Below are 18,491 nucleotides of genomic sequence, written 5' to 3'. Positions count from 1 at the left end.
TAATAATTTTTACTATAAAAATACCAAAACTTGCAACAGTTCTCTTAGGATATTCAATATTGAGATATCACCTTTTCCATTCACATTGAGATTAAGAAATATCCTTCTGCTTTTTAGAAAAAGAGACATCCATGAATGCAAAATTATTTACGAATACTAGCGGACATGGCTATAAATTGGTACGAGAAACACAGTGTAACAGTAGAATTTCTGTATTCAATCACAAATAGTCATGATCCGTGAACAGTCTTCTTCCATCAGAATGAAGATACGTAATACTTCACATTCACAAAATACTACTTTACTCTTTAGCTTTCAAACTTACACAATGCCAAGAAAGCATGCTTTGAGGCCATGAGAACGAGTACCCTTCGCAGGATATCTTTATTAATGATGTAGTTCTTTATGTGATAAGTATGATGTTCTACACAGAAAGTTAGCAATTCCAGTATTAATGCCAAGAGTTGGGCTGTCTGAAAATCATCTGTAATAAAAACAACACCAAAATATTTAAACATATCTAGGATATTGCCGTCAGAAGGTAACTTCAAATATCAGACTGTGGTCTAGTAAACATTTCCAAGTTCTTGTATATTCCCACAGATAGTTTAGGGAACATGCTGCAGGGCATGTTTAGTCTTTAAAACAGAAACTGAACATGCTTGTTATGGACTGAGTTTTTTCTATTTATACAGATATGGCAGGAAACCCTCTCAAACTACAGAAACAATTACACTTTGTTCATCTTACATCATCTTTGAAGGTTCAGAGAGCACAGAACTTAACACTAACACAAGCAGTCAGGCTTATTTAACCAAACCTCATTATGATGTCCACATGTATACATCACAGAATATTGTCCTATATATAGTACCCCGACCAAGTTTGCACCAAAAAAGGCATAATAGATCACATTTAACAAAAGTACTATGCAAGAAGTATCTCAGCCTCTTTTGATACTTCTAGGACATAATCACACCAGCATATAGAAAACCACAACTCAAATCCTGCTTTTACACAGACAGATAATAAATTAAATACACATTTGATTTAATCTCGTTTTAACAGGTAGCGCTACCTTTTAAAAAATACTGCCAGATTGTTGACCATTAAGGAACACAAGTTATTTTAACTAGTAAAAATCTCACTTCCAATCTATCTGGAAGCCAGTTGAGATAAAACAGATTAACTGATCCCTTGGAAATCTACACAAACTAAAAAGTTTAGAGAACATTTATGTATCATTTACGTACCTCCTTTTACATCCATTTTGAATGTGTTATACTATTAAGAAACAAAGAGTACTGCTGCTAGTAACCAGCAAGTGCAGTTACTTCATTACTGATCCCTGCTGCCTTAAGTCTGATGTAGAACCAAGACCCCCAAATTCAGCACAGTATTGTGACACGCACCTTTTCAGGGGCAATTTTTCATCCTCTCTAGTAATCCCTGGCCTTCAAAAACATCTACGCATGTTTACAAGTCAATGTCACTGAACAGCCCCATGAGTTACTAAAAATTATACAAATATTTTAAATTTTGCTGAAGCAAAATCTGCAGCAAATGCTGTTCACTTCTTAAATAAGGTCTCTGCTGAATTACATACTTATAAATGATTCAAATTACTAAATCATGAATCAACACTTTACTTTGAACCATGTATCAGTCTCAGATTCTCTTTAAGACAGAAAACGTCCTTTGACAGTTATTCTATTTTAAACATTGACATTCAACAGTCTTGATGTGCCCAAAATCCCGAGTGGCATTACCTTTGCTAGGCTTGTCCTCTGTAGTATTGGCCAATAAAGGGGCTGTCAGAACATGCATACAATGTTTGTAGAAGAAACCCAAGAATTCTGTCTTTTCTGTTTTCTAAAGAACAACAACAACAAAAAAAAATACGTAACACATAGCACCAAATACTCAAAAAACCCCAAATGTAATTTCATTTGAAGGTATTTACTTACATTGGCAGTGGCAAGCATATTTTCTGGATCAACTAAAGTACGAAGCAAACCCATGAGTAGCACTGCCCCTCCAAGTTCTGGATCTGTGTCACAAATCATGTGTTCTATAATGAGGTTAATGAGTAATATATCCTAACGGCGGGGGAAAAAAAAAAAAAAAAAAAGAAGGCAAAAATCAATTCTAATGCTACTCCCTTGCCCCAAATCTGAAATCATCTTCTAAGAGTTACCACTTGGTTAAAAATGGTGCTCTATCAAAATTTTGTAAAATGTAAACAACTATCAAACAAAACCCCCAAACTTAACAGAAACAAATTAACTTTATGTGCCAGCGACATATTCTGGTCAGTGGTTTAACAGTAAGAAGGCAAGCAGTGAAGAAGAATCTTTCAAAGCAACTGAAAATGTTTCTGAAATTAACAATCTAATTTAGAATTTAGTCTGAACCGAAATGCCAAAAGATAAGAAGTACAGAGGCAGATACTTAACAGTCTCAAAATTCAACTGATTTCTGGAAGTGTTTTCAGAGTACAGAAGTTTTAATTTCTATCCCCCTTTAGAATTACATACCAAGGGTTTTACTTCCACAAATATACAACAGTAAATTTTATAACGCTGTTTAACTTGATGAGATTATTTTCACCTAAAAATAACCCCTGCATGTATTTGCAGAAAACAATAATAAGACATAAAATTAGAAAATAATATTTACATTTAGGAATCCCTACACTAAAGTTGCTTGGTTACCACTGTCTCCCATAAAAGAGTACAGCCATCAGACTCAAGTGGCTGGAACCACAAGTCATATTCCCTGTCCCAGCTGCCCCTTTCTTCCAGTACAGAAGTAGCAGCACCAGCAGCTTCCTGTTCTCTACCATGTTTTTAGCAGACACAAGAAAACACATTAACTACCTCCCCTATGGAAAAAAGCAGCACAATGTTCTTTCTCCACTGAATACCTCTTTGAAATACCTTTCTTACTACTAGCTGTGTGCTACCATTTTCTATTAATCAGCTACAGAGGACCTCTGGGAAATGTAAACCTCTGTCAAAAAGTGTTCTTAAACACTTAGCACCATAATACACTTTCAATGTATGTGATAATAAACTGAACACTGGTTTCTTACAAGTAAATTAAACACACACGTACATGCTAAGACCAAAACTGAAATTTATGTTTTGCGTTTTAAGGATGCCATCATTCAGAAACATTCTGTTTTGCTTGGATGACAGCTGATGTTAACCAAAATGGTGGTTTATGGTAACCCGTTTTATGTAACCAGGTGAACGCTCACCTCACCTGAGTAAGAGAGCTTTTAAAAACATGGTAGTTGAGTATTCTGTAACCATCACGACTATATTCCATATTTCTTCAGAACTAGGGCTGTTGTCATTAATAGACTTGTAAATACAAAACAGTAATTTCAAAAAACAATACACACATTTCTGGGGACTATCTACTTACGTCATCGTTCTGCTGTGCTTCCTGCATGACAAACTCTCGTACCATGGATGGGTTGTATTCAACCAAATATGAGAATATATCAGTGGCTGCACTGCGTACTTGTGCATCATCCATACCCTGGTAAAGTCAAATATGTTTCCTTAAAACAAAAGGCTTAAATTGAATGAACAACAGAAAGCATATAGCTTTTAATTCCTACTTACAAGACATACCTAACTATCACTAAAACTGTATTAGAAAACTGAATTGACTCTAATTTCTGCTTTCTGTATTTGACAACTGTTGGACAAAATGAATGTTATGGTTTCCCTGTCCCTCAGTCTATTTCCCTATTTTCTTACTTAACTGTGTATCAAGAAGCATATAAAGACAGCAAAGTGAACGGGAAAAAAAAATAAGAACGCAAGGGCACTTACCAATGTCACATTGTAACTGCTTTTAAAGTTTTACAAAGAGATTTTAAATATTCTGAATCTCAAGCTAAGACAAGATAAATGAAGCAAACACTTCAGAAAACTGTATGACTGAGGTTTGGCATATGCACTTTTTTTTAAAAAAAAAAACCAACCCCTCTCTGGAGTTAAACAAAACTGTTATCACAAATAAAATTGAACTGATTTACCAATATGACTTCTAGTGCTGGCAGTATGCCCATATTTGACAAGGTTTTGAAAAACGCATCTCTGTTTTGAGGTTGCAGTGTTTGAGAGAATGCACAAAACTCTTTCAGAAAATTTACCTGAAAAACAGGAATAATATACTAGTTAGTACTTAAAAAAAAGATGCACCTATCACTTTGTAGTAACTGTCCCTTTCATGTATATTTTACAGACTTCTTACCAATTCCTGTCTTTTCTCCTCATCTGTGGCTTCATCTGTTAGTTGTGCAAACAAGTCTGTCAGAAATTTTTCGTCTTCCTACAAAGGCAAAACAATACCATTTGTTTATTTACAATACCAAAAGGCATCCAAGTATAATACAAAGTTCTTCTAAACCATGCCTCCTGCAATTAAAAGAGCATATGCTTGTGTACTGGAGTTAATCATACCAGTATCAACTTTCTAATTCAATTTTCAAACAAATTAATACGAATCTTGTTCTTGAGCCTTTATTATGTTCGACACCACTCCACCCACCAACACTTCATTCTTAGTTACGATGTATCTTGTATTGCCTTTTGGCTGTCCCTTTTTATTTTCTACTGCCAGTCTCATCATTTTGCCTATGACTTCTCCAACTTTGTTCCCCCTTGTCACATGCCTGTCCCCCTAAATCACACAACAATACTCTTGTTTCAACTGTTTACATATATTTATAATCATGATCTCCCACTAAGCCCCACATACACATATTATCTCCGGAACAACACGAGATCTTTGCAGCAGAACTAAAGCAAGGACATGACAAAGGCAGAGCTGCCTGATAGTAGGAATGAGGTGAGATTCTTTCCCCCCAATGTTGTGAAAAGGGTGAATTCTAGAAACCAAATAAAAATAACTACTCCTATTACGTTCAGCATTTATTGGGCATTCTGGCTGGCAGCAGCAAAAACCCATTATGTTATTTTTGATGCTTCCGTACCTTAGCAACACTACAAAGAGCAGCCAACACATTACAAACACCTGTTTAGACCAAAAGAAGCAGCAATACCTAGCTTCGCATAGCCTTTACAGTCCTAACAACTAGAAGATTATTACAACAGAGATAAACCTCCCCCGATCCTTTCCCCAATATTATACAGTGATAAGACAGCACTTGCTTGAAAAAGATAACCTGTACATCAGATACGAATAGATGGTTTCAAAAAGCTGCCCGAACGCTGTTTCTTGTGAAGTCAGCAACACCACGTGCAATGGCCCTCTATCCTAGAAACCCATGTTGCCTTGCTTATGTTTACACAGCATAAAGCAGAACCATGAAAGTACTTCAGATACATCCACATAAACTTTCTTATATTGCAAATTATCTAGGTGCCTCATCCAGGCCCACCTTGCAGCCTGGCTGAGAGAACAAGTACCTCAGTTCCAACACCACACCATGCTAACACAGCTGTAACACTGTCACAGCCCAGTCCAGGATCTCTACATGGCACTGCACAACAGAGATAAACCCAGAATAGGTTGGCACGAGCTACTACCCCACAAGGTTTTTCACTGCACTATAAGGTAAACCCTATATTTAGGATGCGCCATGTTTCCTCTTGTTTGATGTGTGCTGTGCTTCTAACCTGACCCAGCAGCCTAGTGGTAATGAAAAAGAAGGACTTCTAGACACAATTTCAGGTGATCATAATGAAAAAATGATCATCAGGAAAAAATAATGACTGGTGTGCCATGATTAGTGTGCTTCTGCATAAAAAAGGTAGACAGCATTACTCAAAGTATCAGATTATTTTTTTAAGTCAAAATGTGAATGGAGAGGAGGAAACCCTGGAGTACTGGTGGTACGTGGGTCTCATTTATGACCTACTGCAGAGCTCCAGAGACAAAGGTGGCTGAGGAAGCTGCACCTCCAGCAGTACCCAGCAGGCAGGGCCTCGCTGGGCAGGAAGGCATGGGCAGGATCCCAGCTCAGCTCTCTGACCCCACCACATCCCTGCCTGGTTCAAGACGTGGCCATCCACAACAGGGGCCAACCCACTCACCCTGTTACTGGGCTTGCAAACGTTTGGGCCTTGTAGAGAGGACTTCCTAACATCGGGAAGTGATGAAGACTTCAATGCTGGCACTTAACATTTCAGGAAGAATTTGCAGAAGTTCGGTATGAAACCGTTTTTCAACCCTCCACATACATACTACAATACATATTAAATACAGTATTGGAGCATTTCCCACAACCTTCCCCTCTCCCAAACTTCATTTAATACATTGTATTTTTAAATTAATAGCATTATCTGAAATCTCTAGGCCTCAGAACAACTGTGATCTATTTAAAATCAGACAAATTAAGATGGATCCAAGTGATTTGAAACATCCCACCTTTACATGGATAATATGCAGTAAATGGCTCTTATTCCAAGAAAATAAAACCAACCTATTATATTACTAACTTCACAGTTATGTCTTAGCCCTGAAATGCATTTAGGTGCTATCTCATTCCAGACGCTTAATGGAAGGTAAATGGGTTGTTATTGATGGGAAAAACCCCAACCCTCTCACATTTATAGAAAAATTGTGATTGTAATGAACATTCTAAATACAAGATTCTCTCTCTCAAGCTGTACAATTACTGACAAGGGCAGCCGATCTAAAGATACATTCCTGAACTATGCTGCCAGAACCTATAGAAATGCTCTGAGCAGCAGAGTTCACATATTTTAGAAGTCACAAAGCACCAACAGTAAATGCTAGAATTACACATGCTTAAATATTTTCTGGAGTTTTTTCCAGCTTTCAAAAATCCCCCCAAATATGTCTTTGAAGTGAACACAGTGCAAATGCATAATACTTTGCAGTATCTGGCCTCTTTGTGCAGACAAGTATCAAAATACATTTGGATGTATCTTAGAAGCTGTGAAGGTCACAACCGTTTTCCAAGAAAACAAAACTGCAAATGATAGCTTATGGCATAGCTGTAGAATCTAGCTATCTTCCCCATGCACAGAAATTATTAAATGTGCAATACTTCAACTATGCATATACCAAACACTAAGTATATTCATTTATGCTTTTGCAAAATCAGAGTAGATGCTCCTAGGATTTAATACATTTCAAAGTTCATGAAGATAAAATTAAGCCAGGCCATCTACTCACCCAATCATTTATGACTTTAAAAATAAGAAAATTCACAAAGTAGGGTCACAAAAAAAGGCACTATTTATATTTGTGATTGAATTTTTAAAGCAGTCTTCCTCCTCCCAAAAGGCACTTAAACATTCTTCAAAAGCAGGCCTCTCTATAATTAACTTTCAGTTATCAGATATTTCCTGTCTGTGATTACAGATAAATGATGAAAAAAATCCCTTTCTCACAAAAAAACACCCAAGAAACTCAATGACACCTAAGCTGGAAAAACAGTATACTTCCCATCCTAGTTTCCAACTCCATATTAATTTTAGGCAGGAATAATATTTCAGCCCAGAAAGTGAAAGTTTCATAAAATGTTACCAGCAAATACAAAATTACTGCTTCAAACATACCCTCCTTCCTGCTACCACACCAGAATATTTCATAGTTTAAAATATTTCAATCTCCTTTACCTCAGACTGCCTTCCCACACATGCCTTCATTCACTATCAATAAGCTATCTCCACTTGAGACAACACGCTGAAACAGGAGCGGGATCCACCGAATCACATTTGGAGTTTCTGTACACATTAAAAATAATTTTCTACAACGAAGAAGTTAACCTCAGAAATCACTGACATGCAGCTCTTGCAAACTTCTTTCACTAAGTCATTTCCCCCAGAAAGTGGCAACCTTTGACACTTTATTGCAAGGTAAATTTTGCTGAAAGCAAATCTCCAGAGCTATTCCTGAGCCAACTACTGCTTAACAGCAGACCGGCAGGAGACGTCCCAATCCTAATACATTTGGACAAAACTACCAACAGACAGCGACACAATTCTTCCTCTAAAACAACTATAGATAATTACGTTTACAACCACGGGGTTAGGAATAAGTACCTATCTGTAAAACTACTTTCAAAATTAAAATCAACCTATTGTTATATATAAATCCAGTAACGTACACAGATGTACCTAAATGCCTACAATTTTTTAGTTACTGAAAAGGGAGATCGGGACCATCAGTAATATGATTTCTGTATTTAAAAAAGCTGATTTACCAGTACAGTAATGCCATGGGATCACTGCTCTACTAGGCGCATAAATTATTTTAACATATGTCCAACTTTCCCCTTGCACTTTCTACTTTCCTGAAAATAAAAGACTCTGAAGTCTGAATGCACATACTCAAAAGTAATCCTAACAATATTCTGCGTTCTGGAAAATAAAAACACCACAGGATCTTGCTGGCAAAAAAAACACGCCAATGAGAAAGGGGGGAGAGAAGGAAGGAAACAGTGTTTGCTCACTCTATGGCGCAGTTTTGCAAGTTTTTGTTTTTTTTAAGAACTAGTTAATAATACAAAGGGAAAGAACTGGTGGCCTCCAGTGTGAACATTAGTATGTATTTTTTAATTTGCAAAAGAGCGTCATATAAAGTAAGAAACACCACTTACCTGTCCCACCCCCAGTCTCAAAACTTGGCGAACTCCATGTTTCAGCAAGGTTTCTTGGTGGCTACGACATCTCAAGACTAGAACAGGCTGGACCCCAAGCAGTAAGAGCGTATTAGGAGGGGCTGAAATTGGAAAAAAATGTTAAATACCTCTTTCGTATCTTACAAACAGTGAATCACAAAACCTGTAATTGAGCAGGTTTCCACAGCAGTTAATTCTGTAGACTGGAAATACTAGTATGATGGGTTTACTATCCATCATGACCAACAGTATCTAGTTTAGTGACATCTTGATGTATTACTTAAAATGACAGATCTTAGACAATTACATCACAAACAAACTAATCTCCATTTCTCAGAAAAGCCCATCAGTGTAAGCACTTTCATAAAGATTATGGGAAAGCCAACCTTAATGAAGGAGGAGGGAGGAACAGAGTTCATAACCCTAAGTGCCAAAGGTGACCCATTCTCTGCTTTCGGTTTTACCACAGAACAGGCAAAGGTTATTTATGTATCAAAGAAAGCAAAATCATGGAAGCAGGTATCTTCCATGACTACAGAATTTATCCCTTTTTTTTTTTTTAAAAAAAAAAGACATCCAAAATATCTCCTAATAAAGCCAGAATTCTTAGGAATCAGCATATTCTTATTTACAAAATTCACTAGTTATAATTGAAAAACTGACTTTAAATGTCCTATCTTGACACCAAACATCTTAAATAAGACAAGTGGTAATCTGAGTAAAGTCACCTGGCCTGTCAAAAAGCATATTTTTGACATCTGCACAGAGTCTTGTACAAATTTCTAGTCACTTTTCTGTAACTAAGGCATGGCTGGGTTAATTTGAGATGAGTGTATTGCAAAGTACCACTTTAGCTAATACACAGTCTGACATGAAAAGGGCTCTTTAGACTTCATCTTTTTTTCATGGTGGATGTAACAATTTTCTTCTCCTTTCCTTCACAGCCAGTGAGAAAGAAAAGAACAGAATATAAAACAATGCAATGGTTGCAGTATGTCACAGGAGTTTACTTTTAACCTAAGTAGTAAAATTTCCTAAAAAGACAGCTCTTTTGTTGCACCTTCAGTGGTCCAGGAGAGACAACCTAAAGCCAACAGCAGAAGCATTAACAACCTGTATTACACATCAGCTAAGAACTTGAGAGCCATCCGTGGCTCCCAACAAACTACCATGAAGCATCCCAGAAACAATGACTTATAAAAGAAATGGCTTCTCAAGTACACACACACGGTTAGGGAGCACCAGGATCTTGCAAGATCTAAAATAATGAATGCCAGGAACTCCAATTACAAACAACTTTAAATCTTTCCTGAAATAACACGCTCCCCCCTGCCCCCCCCCCAAGTACTGTGATACAACCAGCTACAGAAATGCATGTTAAATCATAAGCTAATGGAAGAAAGACCTTAAGAATTAGTTATAGAGGTGAAATCAACAAAAGCAGTCTTTTCATTTTGTTCTCAGAGTATTATTTATTCTGCTTAAAGAAATGAGAAGGAACAGTATCATACATTTTTACACATGGGGTGTGGGAATGGGGGGGGGCGGTAGAGAAAGGGAGAACAAAACTTCAGGGCAGAGATTACAGAAAAAGTGCAACCTGACATACTGCTCTGCAAATAAACGCATAAATAAATGCCAAGGTTTAAACCTTGGTTTAGAGCTACACTGTGAGAACTTGAAAAATCAACCCATCAAGCCTTTTAATCTTTTAGAAATGCAATGGGCGTACAGTTTGTGATAGCCTCTTTTAATTCCCTCAAAACCAAAAATTGATCATCAATGTCAAATAATTTCCAACAGATTCTTATTTATAAACTTAAGGTGTTCCACCACAATGCTATAGAGCTGTACTGTGAAAGGATTAGGAAATGCAATATAGCACAGGATATATTTTCTTCCTTATGTGTTACCAGTCCTGGCTCCCTAAAGCTGTAGAAAACACTTGAACAATTTGAAATATTTATCTAACTTTGAAAGTTATATGATGCTAATTCTTCTGGCTCCACCACACAGGCAGTATACTTTATTCTCAACCATAGACAACAGCAACAGAAGTGAAGATAAAGTTCAGAAACTTGCAGTCACACAACAAATCAAAATCAGATCTGAGCCTCTATTTCAGCAGTAAACTGCAACTAACAAGTTTCGCGGCCACACTAAACCTTGATATTCTAACCCAAGCTTACCCTACATCTATTATTCTAACACAGGTTGTACAAGACAGAAAAAAGGAAACTAGTCAGCCACTAGCCCCCGATCAAGTTACCTCAAGATTTCTGGCAAACACACCCTTAATGATTTTGCAGGATCAGGTCCCTTTTTTTTTCCTTGCCCAGTTCCCTTTTCCAAGTTCAAGATCCCTCTCAGAATCAGCCACTGACTCCTGAATAATTCTTCTCTTGCTCCTCCTCAAGCCAAAACGTATCATCCTCAGGACTCTGCCTTTAGCAATCCTTGCACAGAGATCAAGATATTTTAGAGGCGCTAGTCATACTGGATATTCCAGTTAAGATCCCTTAACTTAACCTTTTTTAGCACTCTCTCAAAGTCAGGCTTGTAAGCTTTCTCAAACTGGCCACTCAAAAACGATTAAGGCCTTCTAACTGTTTCAGATACGCATTTGTAACTTTGCTTATCCAGGACACACATACAGACACGAAGAGTTTGGTTTAGTTGAGCATAAACTGGGGTCTCATACTACTGAAGATGCCCCAGGTGTTCTACCAGGCCTCCAGCAGCTGGTCCTATAAGTTATGGTCTGTCCACAAGGCACATGCCTCAGTTGCTAGGCCTGGGTGACACCTTGCAGATCTAGCTGCTTATCAAATACTCCATGTACAGGCATGACAGATTAAAGCTCCAATAGAGCTGATTAAATAATAACAGCATTCTCATCAATTGAGTGTGGTGGATGAAAAGTCAGGAGGTCCAGTTTTGACAATGATTTGCCGTGTGAACTCGCAAAAGGAATTTTCACTCTCCTTTGCACTATTTCCCATGAAATTAAACATAGTGCATCCTGAGATTCAACAGAAGATAAATGAGATTAAGGTAATCGGTAGCATCTAGCATTTTGTCCATTTCTCCAGATCAGACAGCCCCTACAAAGTCACTGGATCCTAATTTATTAAATGTTAGGAGAAATAAGGTAATGATAATTAACCTCTACAAACCAAAATACATCTGCTGTAACACATTGCTGAGCTAGTCGAAAGTTTTAGGAAGCTCCCACTGCAGAGATGTGCCACCATTTCTACACAGTTCAGGAAGCTCATGGGTTGGTGCAGAATACTTAAGACACATAGGTAAGGTATCTAAACCATCACCTAATCTCTTTACGTTTGCAGTAAGACATACATCACGAAAAAAATGGTAATTCCAAACAGTGTTATTTAGGGACTTAGAAGACAAACAGAAAACATTCAAGCACCTAAGGCAATGTTATGTTCTGAACCGGTACTTTCCAAACACCTAATTTAATTTACTTCAAAATTAGAAACAGTTATATCCTGGTATGAGATTATATTCATGAAATTCAGATTAAGTAATTTGATTTTTTTTTTTGTCATGGTAACATGACAAAAATTATCCTTAACTGTAGTACTAGAAAGTCCCAAAATACAGAAAAAAAAACTCCTAACAAAATCAACCCTTCAAAATGCAAGCCGGACTATTCATTCCAAACAACCTCATTCAGGATTCTACATATGTTTGTTCCATTTATATCAGTTACAGAGAACCTAGTCCAAACCCTGAAATTTAAGAACATGTATTTAACAGCTCAGTACTCAAATCCATGCCTTTTACGTCATACTTCAAAACAATTTTCAGAATCAGAAGTGAAGGTTCCACCAAAGCACCTCAATTTTTCTAAGAAAAATTATCCAGCTTTCTCTGCCCAAGTGCAAATAAAGAGACAGTGAAATTCTGAAACTTACCTGTAACATACCAACTATTTCCACTTTATTAAAAAAGATGAAAGAATGAAGTGTTGATAACATATTTTCCTCAAAAACTGAGGGAGTGGGTAGGACCATATCTTGGATATACTGTACTCTGTATGTCTGATGTATTTTTTGCTTCAGCTCTGGATCAGATATAGGAATCACCTCTTTAAATTTTGCCGTTTTAGTCAGAAATTCCCTGTGTTTCCGTGACTGCGATAAAGACGGATCATATTCTAGGCATCCAATTACGTCCATTATACATTCCTCGGAAAACATGACTTCAAAAAGTGCAGTTCTGTTCAAAAGGAAAATTCCCTTGATAATTTCATATAAGTGGTGTAGTCCTTCAATGTTCTCCAAGTCTTCGCACACATGAAAAATTTCTAAGAGCTTCTTAATATAGCCCTCATTTTCCAGTGCTAGTGCGAGTTTCTCACGACGTAATGGTGAAGGCAGTGAAGATGCCACAAGTTCTGCAATTTCTTCTAGTCTACTTAATTCACAAGATGGCAATTCTAAACCTGGTGATGACATATCATCAAAACGTTCTTCCTCAGATTCATCGACAAGGTCCTGAGTAATATCGACAGAAGGGTCTTTGCCTTGAACCTACAAAATAAGATGTGTTCAAAGAAGTGGAGTTTCATGTTTACTGCTACTTGAACACTTTTTTTAAAATACCATTTCAAATGTCACATACTATTTCTTTATCTGGCCAAAACAGAGGTGCAAATGTAAGTCTGACATTGAATATAGTTGGTTTGGAAAATAAGAAACAATGAAACTATTTCTTCAAACAGAAGGCTTTACAGAATTTTATTTCTACATTAGATATTTAAGTATTTATTTTCTGTGAAAAGGAGGAAGAATAAAGGAAAAAAAGCTACATTTTCTGAGTACTTCAAATAAAAAAGGAAATTCATAATTATTAGTATTGACGACAACCTTTTTAATATACTACTAAACTATAGTATTTATTTCCAGTCTTTATTCTCTGCAGACAGATTTTCAAATGCAAACCAGTATTACATTATTGCAGTGATAGCTTTAAACATTTATCTAAAGGCTATTTAACTGCTCTTGATGCTTTTTAAAGCTTCTGCTACCCCAAACAGAAAAGAGAGGCCAGTCTTGTTAATTTAATTTAATCGTTGCTTTCAGTTCTGGAGAGCTTCAAGTCAATATCTGTTACCATGCACTTTCTAAATACTCAACAAAGGCACAGAATCCCCTCTTAAGAAACAGTTATTAAGCCAATATTAACAAAAGTGTAGTGGAAATCTGGAGCTGTCAGAAAAACAATAGTGTATCTTGCTAGAGATACAACCAGGAAACCGCGGAAAGTATGAATTAGTGAAAAAACAGAGACAGCTGCTTGGGCACCAGAGTGTTTCAGCTTTAATGATATCTTAATTGTAGTATCTGCTTGGAGTCTGATGTGTCAAATCCAGAAAGGCACTGCTGTGCAGAATGGTAGAATGTAGTGTTCTTTTCAATCTTGAAAATTGGCAAAAAAAATGTGGGAGAAAATTCTTGGGTAACAGCAAGGCTATACTTAGATTAAAACCCAGAATGCTGTGAAAACCCACATACTGTTCTGCATACATCAGCAGCTACTTCCAGTATAATTGGTATCAAAGTTTTCCTTTTAGAAGAAGCTTTAATGACTGAGGAAGCTTAAAATCTTTAAAGTACACTAGACACAAATACAATAGCACGGCCTCAAAACAGGATGTAAAGACACTGGCTTCTTACAAAAATATTAGATCTTCACATGAAGCTGAGGAAGCTGGGGCTTCTTATCTGGGTGTTTCCCAAGAACACAATTTCCCCTTTCCCCCATTTTGTTTCTGTCCCCAACTTTTAGCCCTTTGACTGCTAAGGTTCCTGGAAATGTTTCTGTACTTATTTACATAAGTTTCTGTACTTATTTACAGAAGTGATAAACTGTTGAAAAGACTCATTCCTAAAAAAACCCGAATTATCTATACACACACAACTATGAAAACAGATTTCTTTTGCCTTATTTCTGAAATCAGTGAGAACAAACTCCTAAAGACAGAGTGGAGAGAGCTAGACTTTTGTTAAGAACGGAAAGAGAGAGTGCATAGAGAGAGAATTAGACAAATTTCGATAACTCCCACCTAATGTAGCATAAGAATTAAAAAAAGTTGTAATGCTTGGAATGTAAGAAAACACCCAAACAAGAACTGACAAATTGAACTAACATCGGTGAATATACTGACTGAACTCTTTCGGGTATTGGTCAACAGTAAATAGCTGACCAAATGTTATCCAAAAACAATATTGTTTCAGTGACTATATAGTCATTCAGTCGTAGTGGTAAACCGTGAGTTAGTTAGCACATATTAAAATATATACATGCTACATATAAACTGTTTGATTTCTTTAAACTGTAAGAATTACAGCTCTGAGGGACAGGGCCATCTCCGACTATCAGATCAATCTTTCATCCCCTGACAGTCCACAGAAGCATACTGTCACGTTTACATGGAAAAAAAGCTCTGCTGAGAAACTCAACATTCCCCTCACCTGAAACAGAAGAATGAGGTGAGAGAAAGAGAAATGCAAGTAAGATATGGTTAAATCCTTTAGAAATACACTGTAAAATTCACTAAAAGCTTACATACATTCTTCTCTCTACAACAGAACTTTGGACAGGTAACCTTTTCCCTTCTGGCCTGCCTGGAAAAAGTTAATTAGGAAATTAATTGCTATGAAACTTCTTAAGCACTCATTTTGAGCTAAATTTCCTTGGCTGGTAATACAGCTAAAAAGTTATAAGCAAAAAGACGCAAAAATGCTCTAAAAAATACAGTTTAAGTTCATATCAAATTTCTGGAGGAAGGCGAAAGTTTTCAAACTCAAAAATGCAAAACTTGGGGGTGGTGGCTAAGACTATAGTTTCTACTTTCTATCTACTGTGTTCCAATTCACCTCCTAGAACAGTCTAAAAATTTTGAACAAAAACAGTAAGATGATTTGTCTCAATTTACCAAACTTACCTGACATATTTTTTCCCATATTTCATCACATCCTGCTTTTTCTTGAAAGCTAAGTGCCAAATCATAATTTTCAGCTTCAGACCACACAATCAAGGTATCCTTTAAAGAGAGGAAGAGTATTTTCAGGCAATATATTTCAGATTTTACAAACCTGAATAGTGTTTAAAGCACAAAATTTTAAATTAAAAATAGCTTGACACCTAATTATGACTGGACAGTATTAAAATACAAATGTAATCACCATACTTTGGAAGTTTTTTTATATGTTCTCAGATTCTTAGGATTAAAAACATTTCTGCATAAATCAGAATAAGGAAGTTCCATAAAGATACTCAAAGTTTTAGTTCTTAGTAACCATAACATTGTAAATCTCACAAAGGTCAATCTAGAAGATATAATTCTACCACAATGCATCCTCTGATAAAATGCAGTAACAAAAGCAACAGGTTTTGCTTTTTTAAAAAAATCTGTTTCCATTGGAAACATATAAAATTGCACATCTTTTGTAGGATCAAAGTCACAATCTTTTTTTTTCTTTTCATTTTTATAGCCCCCAGAAGACACTGTGCTAATGCACAGAACAGCTGCTTAAAAAGCAGCCTCAAGACGCCTGCAAACTTTAAATAAGAACAGAAGCTTGAACATGCACAATTAACTGCCTGAGAGTATGCACACCTATTGCATTGAACCATGCACCATTTTTACTCATTCCAAACTACAGTTCTGAAAGGATGTTTTGCCCTAGATTTCTAGAAGTTAGCTGAAACCCTGCTTAGCTATGTTTACTACCCAGACACTTAAGCTTTCATCTACTTACTAGAATAGTTCAAGAGTTTATCAGAGCCCTCATATTGCATGCAAGAAACACTATATGGAAGTGGAAGCTGATGCTGCAGACAGCAATATCACACACTGATTAGGCATTTGATGCAGTAGTTTACAGTCTGCTAAATAACTGTTAGAATAAAAAAAGAAAAAAGAGAAGAAAATACAATCTGCATTATTTACATATTGAATCACGTTTTATTTTAGAAGTCTTTTGCCTTCCTATAACAGCTAGCTAAAATATAGCCACATTAAATATATATATACCCCCGTGAAACTGCATTATCTCAGAAAAGTGCTAAAACATGAATTTACTCACTAGGACAAGAGGTATGAGAATTTCCCTACCTGTATTTCAATGAGATCCATAAAATAGAGTATTTTTGCTTCATTAAGTATATATTTTGCTTATAGTGATTATTCCTAAAGGAATTAATTTTAAATATTGGCAAAAGCACTGTAAGTTGCCAGACAAAGTTTAAGACAGTTTATTAGACTTAATTTATTTCAAATATTAAAATGCACACTGAGGATAAAGAGAAATCTTACATTCAGATTTTGATATGCACTTACTAGAAAACTCCTTAACTAAACTATAATCTAAATGGCACGATCAGCTAGCTCCATTGGGATCCAGTCAAGCAATGCAATATAATCAATTTGCCATTACCAGAGCAGCTATACTGCTTCAGAGGCACTAATGGCTTTACCTTGCAAATGGCAAATAGTTTACCTTTTCCTTTTCCAAAGGGTTGAGGAAGAGGTGGTACACAGAAGAAAGGGATTTAGGAAGACCACCTCCAAAATACAAAAGGAAGAAGAAAGTCACAATTAATAGTTAAAAATAATTCTCTACAAGACAGGTCATGGTGCAAATACTCTGGTAATAACAGATTGACAGCACCTAGTACTGCTGACTCCTATAGAGTAAGTAAAACAACGGTTAAGAAAAATTTAGAAAGGGAAGGTCCGAAAGAAAAAGGAAGATTTTTCTTTTTGCCATCTTTTAAAAACAGTACGTACCTTACTGCAGGATTCATTGTATGGTTCAGGTTCAAAATCTACTAAATCAATCTCTGCAATTAGTATTTACACTGCAGTAATTTTCAAGGCCACTGTCTCATCAGCTTCTCACCGAGCAGAGCTTATTTAATTTAAAAAACAACAACCCTAACACTAAATCTTAAGTAGACTGTAGCAGAACTTGCAATATTCCTATCTAATTACATTTCCACCTAAGTGAAAATGTTTTGATTTCTGAGCAAGCTATTTCCAAATGAAGATCAAAATGCATTCTCTTCTCTATAAAGAACACGACTAGCAAATATGGAAACGACTAAAAGAACACAAGTAAGGACAGCGTTATTTACATTAACTGTAGTAAGCTGAATAAACAACAGCCTTAAGTCTGAATAAAATCCATCACTGGACTAAGTCAGGTCTGTCTGTCTTTTTCCTCCGGGGAGCAGAGGGATGGAGGAAATAAGGCAGGCAGAGAAAAATTACGAGGCAAGTACCTTTACAAAGGTAAAGCTGGTTTTTAAAACCAGTGTCACAGATGTACAGAAGTGTATTTGGCCACAGTATAGCAATTGTTCTTGTTAAAAAAGATCATCTACTATCATACATGGAAGTTCAGACAGAATTTTTTCATCTCTACACATTCTGATTTTTTTTTATTTGTTTCTGCTTTGGAAAAGAAAACAAAAACTGCTGAAATAAACTATTTGAGCAGCAAAATAATAATCTCCAAGTTCGGTTTATTAATATTGGGCAAGTATTTTCCAATTGCCAATATCAACAATTTCAAGTGATTAGTTATCTGTTGCCTTATCACACAAGCATTTCATTTTACACATTAATATCAGTGCCTCAATAGAAATCTATCAATAGCTACTCTTCTGATCTTCAGTAAGAGGGTTTAGTAAGAGAGTATCCTTTCTTGCCTCAAAGGGCTTTTAAAAAGAAAGCATGAAAAAGTGAGAAAAGCACTTCACTCTGTTGCATAATAAACAGTTCAGTCAAAGTTTAAATTCACTGTTAAAATGCAGACAG

General features: G+C 36.3%; 1 protein-coding gene across 2 annotated transcripts in view; it reads right to left on the bottom strand.

Annotated features, from left to right (window-relative positions):
- Positions 1-18,491, bottom strand: part of PPP4R3A (protein phosphatase 4 regulatory subunit 3A) — a 43,716-nt gene that overhangs the window by 9,985 nt on the left and 15,240 nt on the right. Inside the window, exons 3-10 of one of the 2 annotated variants that reach the window (XM_009953799.2) lie at positions 15,612-15,710; positions 12,577-13,194; positions 4,273-4,350; positions 4,055-4,171; positions 3,433-3,549; positions 1,968-2,099; positions 1,770-1,872; positions 326-484 (exon numbers count right to left, since the gene is read on the bottom strand). In XM_009953799.2, the coding sequence (XP_009952101.1) occupies positions 326-484; positions 1,770-1,872; positions 1,968-2,099; positions 3,433-3,549; positions 4,055-4,171; positions 4,273-4,350; positions 12,577-13,194; positions 15,612-15,710 (1,423 nt within the window). The remainder of the gene's footprint in view (positions 1-325; positions 485-1,769; positions 1,873-1,967; positions 2,100-3,432; positions 3,550-4,054; positions 4,172-4,272; positions 4,351-12,576; positions 13,195-15,611; positions 15,711-18,491) is intronic. The other variant, XM_086462179.1, reaches the window with a different exon arrangement.

The sequence above is a fragment of the Leptosomus discolor genome, chromosome 3, assembly GCF_034619465.1.
Source record: "Leptosomus discolor isolate bLepDis1 chromosome 3, bLepDis1.hap2, whole genome shotgun sequence".
NCBI classification, from domain to species: Eukaryota; Metazoa; Chordata; class Aves; order Leptosomiformes; family Leptosomidae; genus Leptosomus; species Leptosomus discolor.
This window is presented reverse-complemented; position numbering and strand designations above follow the sequence as displayed.